The sequence below is a fragment of the Rhyacophila brunnea genome, unplaced genomic scaffold (assembly GCF_057557595.1).
Source record: "Rhyacophila brunnea isolate RB1 unplaced genomic scaffold, BYU_Rbru_1.0 scaffold_6, whole genome shotgun sequence".
Taxonomy (NCBI): domain Eukaryota; kingdom Metazoa; phylum Arthropoda; class Insecta; order Trichoptera; family Rhyacophilidae; genus Rhyacophila; species Rhyacophila brunnea.
Genome location: NW_028233276.1, coordinates 22,271,185 through 22,279,588, shown reverse-complemented (window position 1 = coordinate 22,279,588; position 8,404 = coordinate 22,271,185). Strand labels below are relative to the sequence as shown.

Genomic DNA, 8,404 nt, shown 5'->3' with positions numbered 1-8,404 from the left:
CAAAATACTATAATTTTGAGCAATCGGAAAAAAAGTTGCCAATAGAAGAAAAACAACGCCAAAATAATCCGTGAGAAGCAAAAAAAATAATTATCCCCATGTCTATAAAAAAGGTGACGTTAATTACTTAACACAGCGATTTCTAAACTGGGAGGCGGAGTGTTGCAAAGGGAGGCGCGAAAAGTTTAACACAATTAATGTAGCCACAGGTTTCCCGTTTGCAAATGCATAGTTTATAGTAAAACGGCCGCTAGCTATAAACTACACAAAAAACAGTCCTATAAAAGGTTGTTTGCCAACCTTTCTGCAAATATGGAGACTAATTTTAGAATCCCTCACTTCTATACTATTGTGAAGCGCAATGGCTAGGTATCTCGTAAAAAAAATGAAATAAAAGGGTCAAATTAATCATAAACTTGAAATTTGAGGTAAATTTGTTTAGGGACGATAATTTTGTTGTTAAACTTGTCTATTTGGTTGAAAATTAAAAAAAAATCAGTGAATAAATCAATCCATGGACCACTAATGCATTCACTGATTTAAAACGACAAAGTGAAGGCATTCATAAAAAATTGGAGCTTAGGAAATCAAAATGGCTAAAAAAAAGTTCGCCATATCTCCATTATTTTTTAAATGATCTCTACGCCAGAGTTCTTGGTTAGTTTGCTAATGCACTTTTCACATTGTTTTATTAATAGCAAAAAAAGCTGCTTTGTTTCGGAGCTATTAAATATTTTAAATATATGGTTGAAAAATACTGACTCGGGAGGTCCGCTTCGGGATGTGGGGTCCATGATAGAATCCATTTGTCAATGAACAAAGATGAATTTGGCTTGACTATTGAAATTGACTGTGCTAATAAACAAGCACATTCGTCAAAAATTAATGTAATGTAAGTAGAAAAACCTTGTTTGTTGACTATTTAAAAAGGTGTCTGTATTATTTAATGAAATAAGGGGGGGGCGCCTAGATTAGATATTTTTAAAAGGGAGGCGTAGTAACATAAAGTGTGGAAACCACTAACTTATCATTTGAATTTTGTCTAAAAAAACAAGACATTAATTACCCTTCATGGATATTTTGTCTAAAAAAACAAGACGTTAATTACCCCACATTTAATTTTTTGAAAATGCAGAAAATTATTGGTCACTCAACGCGTACTATATTTTTTGCTGAAATACTATAATTTTGAAGGCACTGTACTATAATTCCACTTTCAAAATATGGCAGCACTGAACACTGGTTAAACGTCAAAACTTTTGTCCGACTAAAACTTGTCACTTATCGGAAGCGGGAGGAATCCCTCGAAGTTATTTCTCTTCAGTTTTTGTTCTCGTATATTTCCTTATTTTGTACAATTTTGCTCTATATCTGACATAAAGTGATGGAACTTCCACGAATATCGCGAGCTTTGAGGGCTCACCTGTCCCTAGCCCCCAAAAGACAGCTAAAACCGGCGCAGGATGTCCTTAAACATCGGCTAAACAAATCCAAACAGGATACCACGTAAGCTGAAAAATAATATAAATATATTTAAATTACTATTTAATATCGGGAAAATACCGATTTCTCTATATATACTTATAACCTAATAATATAGTGATGTGTGGCAGTTCTTCGAATAATTTTGTATCTGTCAATATGCCCATTGCCCTTCACATTTTATGCAGTTTTTCCAAGGAAGTTTTATATATTATTTAAAAAAATGTTTACATAATGCACATCCTACAAAGCCAGTGTTGATAGAAAATTTGTATAAACTATGTTGCTTTTGACAGATATCACAATGACATATTTCACAATATTTTCTGACATTTTGAAATTGTTGAGCAAGTCGAGCTTTATCAAGATAACAATATAATATGTCTGTTTGATTTTATCATATGACATAAACGAATATTGTAAGATTGACAATATATTTGGTTTCAATAGAAAAATAAAGCTAATGAGATTGAACAAAAATACTTCTTTCTATCACCGGCATCAGTGGCAAGGCCCACTGAATTCAACAAACATATCAGGCAAAAACTATACTGTGCTTAGTATGTCCCCGTAAATCAACTTGTAAATATGTGGTATACAGTATTGTTTTTTTTTCACTGAAAAAATGTTGGTCTAAAATCAAAAACTATAAAAAACAAAACCTAAGACTATTTCTGAAGTTCTGCTTTGTTTATACGTAACATAAGACCATGACCACAAAAACGAACAATATAGCAAACAGCATTTACCCAACATCTTGATAGGTTCTTTGACACTGTATTCGTGACCTTCCAACAAAGCTCTTGATAATGTGTCATAAGTTTGTCACTTTTTAATGAATTTTACATTTCGTTAGTGTTTTCTTAGTATTGTCAGTATAGCAGAGAATATAGTGAAAATATTGAAAAAATAGTCTGGCATTTTATTTTATTTTATTATTAAATACTGTATGGAATTTTTAGTAACTGCCAAAATAATCAAGTTGGTATTTAGATTATTTATTATACACAGAATTTAAGCAAATTATTGTCTACAATCCAGCCCTTTAGGGTCAAAGAAATGTATTTAAATGTTTAGCAATTTTGAGTCATGTACAAGTACTGGACATAAAATTGTTCAATGCGAGTCTCCTGATAACACTGATGTTTTTATAATTAGAATCAAGATACATTAAAACTGTGAATTTTTTGTCTCCTAGAACTTAAAACTATAAAAGTATTCATAAAATATAATGATCTAATAAAAATCTGTCTTCCAAAAAATTCTGTTTTTTTTTAAAATTAAAACAAAAAATTAAAATCTTTTTTATGCTTGATTATATTAAATGAAAATTATCAATACAATTTCATTCACCCACTCAATAAAAAATATCATTATAAAAATTCACTCGCAGAGGCCTTCCACTATTCGGCTGAGAGCCACAAGGCTAGATTTCAACATTTGGGTTGTGTGCGTTTAAAAACAACAAAATTTACCACATGATCAATATTTATTTTTATAGGGATTTTACAATTACAACAATGCACATATGACATGGGACTAAGGGATTCATTCGTTACACTGGAAAGATTGAAAAGAAATTATTTAACGGTTGTTGGAATAGGTCCCACTCAGTCATGAGTCAGACATTGAAGAAGGCCCTTGCCGTTTACCTGGGCTGCGGTTTTTTTGTATTTTCCTATCAAAACAGTTGTACTGGAACCTAATTTTATGAACTGTATTTTTAACGACAAAAAGTATGGAGTTTACAAAATTAATTAGTTATCTTGTAAAACCCAATCTCAATAATATGTCAGTTTGCTTTTTTTCTGTTGCACTATTATGTTAGTCACACTATTAACCATCGGCAAACTTTGACACATCAATTGGAGTCCGTTTAGCAACCAATCCTCATTAAAAAATCTTTTAAGATGTCTCTGGATTTTGGATATAAATATGAAGCAGAGGTGATGGTTTACTAATTTTTCTTTTTACCATTGATTAATGCAGGAATTTTGTTATTGTAGAGCTTTAATATGGAAGGATTTAAACACGCTAATCGCAAACGACGAAGAGTGTGAGAAAGGAGTACCAAAAATGCTACAGCAGTTACGATCGCTTACACAAGACTTGGTTGGACCGGAGCAGTCTCCTGAAATTGTGGATGACACTGCCATATTCCTTCTGAGATTGTTTCTCAATGAATCGATTGTTTTATTGAAGCATCTGGCGAAGATGAAACAAATGTTTGGACAGTTCCCGACATCCAAAGCTAATAAAATATGTGATGTAAGTTTAAGTAAATATATGACCGATACCATAAGGATACTCTAGAATCCTCTAGAACACTGCAATCACGATTTACTAAAAAATGTTTGTCTTGCGTAAATTTGAATCATAAACACCAAAATTATTATAATTATAATAGTCAGCGTTGATTTAAGCCGATAACTAGTAAACTATTGGTTGATTCTGAGATTATAATACAGCCAAATGTCACGACAGAACGTGGCAAAAAAATTTGGTTTTTCCGCAGTATTCTTTTTCTCGCTCTATGAGGCCGTGATCGACAGGCCGCACATAGAAATTTCGCGAGTTATCTCGTCCGACTTTAAACTCAAATTACTAGCCACTGTCGATTGATTTGCGTAATCTACAACATTAAACACACAGTGAATGAAATACGAAGCCATACATTATCGGTATTACAGTGATTTTAGTAAGACCTTCGCTCTACATTCAACGTATGTCGTTGAAAATCTGCGGCCTGTCAGATACTACCATAGTAATATTGTGAGGCATAGAAAAGGTTAAATACCACAACAGGCCCAGTGTCTAGTGTAATAGTACATAACATTAAACTACTATAACATGTACTTGTACATTAGGGATGTCAAAAAGTATAGATAATTTTTTTTTCATTATGGTACTTGCTAATGAGTGTTTTTGCTGTGGTCGATACTGATACCAGTAACAATACGATACCAATATCAGGTATAAATACTTTTTATTTCCACTTCCCTACTTGTGATATCAGTGGCGGCTCGTCCATATGCACTGCGGAACTGCAGCACCCCCAAGCAAATTGAGAAAAATGTAATATTATAATATACATAAATTTATGTATATTATATGAAAATATCAATATTATTAAGCGTGTAATAAGCTCGCCCGCGCAGCAATACATCCAATGTCCAATAATATTATTATACACCGCGGTAGGTACTTGATTTTGCACAGTACCGATTTCAATAGAATATTCTCGAGTGGGCGAAGGAGGGGCGCGGGCAGCGGTGCTTGCAGCTGCAAGCCTAATCGGTACTGCCGGTCAGACAGTCCGATTTCTGTATTTCTCCGTTTCTGCATCGCACGTGAGCACGCGCGCCACAGCGAGGAAAGAAATATAGCTATAATGATTTATTAACATTGTTAAAATTTATTTCTGCAAGCAATTTATGCAAAGCTCTTTATTATAATTATTAATATAATTAATTATTTATATTTAATTTTGATGTTAATTGTAAAATATAATCCAAATAAACATTTATTTTTATTTTTAATCAACCGCAGCATCCTCAAATATCTTATCCACGAGCCGCCACTGGATATAATAGTAAATTTATTACTTTGATTGTTTTCAGATTGTAATGGAAATATCCGCAAATATATCGCCCAGATGTAAAGAGGTTATAGAAAAAAATGAAATTGCATCTGGGGGGGAAACACCCAAAGAATGGGGTGAAAAGATTAAATGTAATTTTTCATCTACAATTCCTTATACGAGAGATACCTCACGACTATCGGATCTAAGACCAAAACCTTCTACATCTAGTAATGTAATAAAAAGCTTCACGATGAAGTATGACAAAGAAAAAGAAATGAAAGCGAAAAGTTTAGCTAATTCGAAGCCTTCAAGCTCCATCCAAAACTATTCAACGTACAACTCCAGAAATGGTGATTTTGAGGTACATATTATATCTATTTTATAAATTTAAGATTTATATATTCTAATAAACTATAACGCCTCCTACTTACTTCATTTATATTTTGTATATTTTTCAGTATGATAAATCGTGGCTCGACAAGGAGTTGGAGAAATTTTATTCTACCGGTAATCCGTGCGGAGTTTCTAGTGCTGAGTTTTTGGATTCCATCGTCACGATGTTGCAATCCGCAAAGTCTAATGATGAATTACAAAATGAGCTATTCGACCTTCTTGGCTTTGATCGATTTGAACTTATACAGACAATTCTTCAAAACAGATCCAATATCGTAAACAGTACATCGAAATCATCTGTAGCAAATGGTAATAACAATTAAGTCATACGACCTCATCATCACGTTTAACGCAAAATCTTTTGCCCCACGTATAAAATATGTCACTTTCATTAAAAAACAAATTCGTTCGAAATGGCTGATTTCAATGTTCTCAAGGAATTTTTTATTCTGAGAATAAAATGAGCTTATGTTTTCATGATGCTCTGCATGTTCTGCAACTGCCTCCCCGCATTTTCCAATTATTATCAATTCACAATTCATTATATAAGACCACATCTTAGCGTAAGGCCTCAGTGGCAGCGTTTTGCAGTGTGGAGCATACAGCGTGCATATTATATTATGAAGAATAAAGGGTATCTCAATACCTTGAGCTATGCAGACAATGGACTGCAGGAATCGCTGAAGAAATGTTACTATGACATTTTAAAGGAGTTACGATCCTCAACAGTCAGGAACACTAAAACAATGATATTGCATTAACAGCATATGATGATATTTATTTTTCAGATATCGACAAAAACCAGCCTCATTATTTGTGTCAAGTGACTGTTCAGTCGGAGCATGAGAAACAACAGTTGAAGCAACTTCGTAAAGATGTGAAGAAGTCTGGCAAAAATATGAAAAACATTGATGAAGATGATGAGGATTACAAATTTAACCCCGCTCAAATGAGAGCTAGACGGTAAGACTCCAGTGTTGTAATATATTATGTCTAATTCCAGGGTAGTGCATAGTTTGTAATTTGATTGACATTATTTAACATGTCATTATTTTGACAATAACAAGCTATTTTCTATTTTAAAGGCAAACAGCTTTAACAGCACCTGTCAACAACCTTCTTATGATGCCTAGTACAAAACTCGAAAAGCAAAGAGCTCTGCCGACTAGGATTCAATACCCAAATGTGTATGACGCCCAAATTCAAGCCAAACACATGGCAGGTACAAATCATCTTTTCTAAGAATAAAAGTTTCTTGGTAACAAAGAAAGAATAGAAACATCTACACTTCTCTGTTCTTCTAAATGGAAATTGCTTATTTACAAACAATGAAATGATTTCATAGAATTTAAATATTCAGCAAATTCATAGCTTACTACATTTATTGTGATATAAGAAAATATTATGATGATTCATGAATATTGTTTTGTAATCAGGTTTTATAGCCGATGCGAAGATGATGCTGCCGGAGGGTGTTGAAAGAACTGACAATAAAATGTTTGAAGAGGTCGTAATACCTTTGAGTGAACCGCCACCTGTGGAAGTCGGAAAAGATTTGGTTGCCATTTCTTCATTAGATGAGGTACCTACATAACTTTTGTGTATGTCTGTTGGATTCGAATGTCTTTGGGTTAATCAATCTATTTAGAATTATTTTACTGCAGTCTAAAATAACGTTAATAACTGTTTCCTGTGGGTTCGTTTCAGATTGGGCAGATGGCGTTCGAAGGCACGAAATTCCTCAACAGAATACAATCCGTTGTTTACCCCACGGCGTACAATACAAATGAAAATCTCTTGATTTGCGCTCCAACGGGGGCGGGCAAAACAAATGTTGCCATGCTGACAGTCGTGCACCAAATTCGACAGCATATTGAAAATAATGTCATCATGAGGGACAAATTCAAGGTAGGTTGTTTTTTTATAATATCTATATTAATATTGGATTAAATTCAGATGCATAAATTAAAATTATCTATCCTATAATGTGTGTTATTATTTTTGAATGTATAAACCAGTACATATACAATACAAATTTTATTACTGGCTATTAAATGAATATACTAATTTATTACAAAGTACTACATAATGATGTCAGCTGTTCACATTGTTTCGGCACGGTATTGAATTGATTTTTTTTTCCAATGCTTTTTAATAGTAACACAATCTGGGTGATCATAATTTGAATAGTAAAAAACTCTTGAACTGTATGTATTCATCCATTTTATGCAAAGGCATTCACAACTAGGGATCCCGAGCTATTTTCGATACCTATGAATCCCGGGATTGATAAACATAATCCCGGGATTTCGGGATTGATTTTTTTATCAATTTTTATGGAAAATAAAATAAAAGCGAAAATAAAACAGAAAAAATACTTTTAATAAAAAATAACTACATTAGAAATAAACTGAGTTTGAATGAAGTTTGATTTATACCCATGTGTAGGTTGCCGATTCATTTTATTTTTTCACATGCATTATTAAAAATGAGAAAGATTGGAAAAAAACAATGCTTCGTACTTTTAACAAAGTAATTCTACCATGATATCATACGTTTTACGGCAGTTTCATATTTAGCTGACTAATTATTAGATTTATGAAGCGGAAAGGCCATAAGTACGCCATGATTATTTGCTTTACTATTTTAAATATCGCTAATCCATTCATTATGTCTTTACTATCAGAAACAGCAATCTCATATTAAATTCACATTATTATTTATATTACAATATTATTTACTCCATTAAACTTATGTATTTCCAAGATTGAACGTATACAATATTAACAATAAATGTCTTAAATAGTATAAATTATACTAGATTTATTTTTGACCGATTTTATCAACGTTATTTGTAAATATAAAAATTTTATATTAATGGACAAAAAATGCCAATCCCGGGATTGTCAAATTGTAATCCCGAAATCCCGGGATCAGAATTTTGGC

The 8,404-nt window shown here is 32.7% G+C and overlaps 1 protein-coding gene across 1 annotated transcript in view; it reads left to right on the top strand.

The window, feature by feature from the left end:
- Positions 1-1,223: 1,223 nt before the first annotated feature.
- obe (activating signal cointegrator 1 complex subunit obelus) overlaps positions 1,224-8,404 on the top strand; it is a 30,468-nt gene continuing 23,287 nt past the window's right edge. Inside the window, exons 1-8 of the mRNA XM_085957117.1 lie at positions 1,224-1,506; positions 3,489-3,750; positions 5,103-5,426; positions 5,524-5,767; positions 6,247-6,421; positions 6,544-6,680; positions 6,895-7,040; positions 7,166-7,366. Of these exons, the coding sequence (XP_085813243.1) occupies positions 1,385-1,506; positions 3,489-3,750; positions 5,103-5,426; positions 5,524-5,767; positions 6,247-6,421; positions 6,544-6,680; positions 6,895-7,040; positions 7,166-7,366 (1,611 nt within the window). The 5' untranslated portion in view covers positions 1,224-1,384. The remainder of the gene's footprint in view (positions 1,507-3,488; positions 3,751-5,102; positions 5,427-5,523; positions 5,768-6,246; positions 6,422-6,543; positions 6,681-6,894; positions 7,041-7,165; positions 7,367-8,404) is intronic.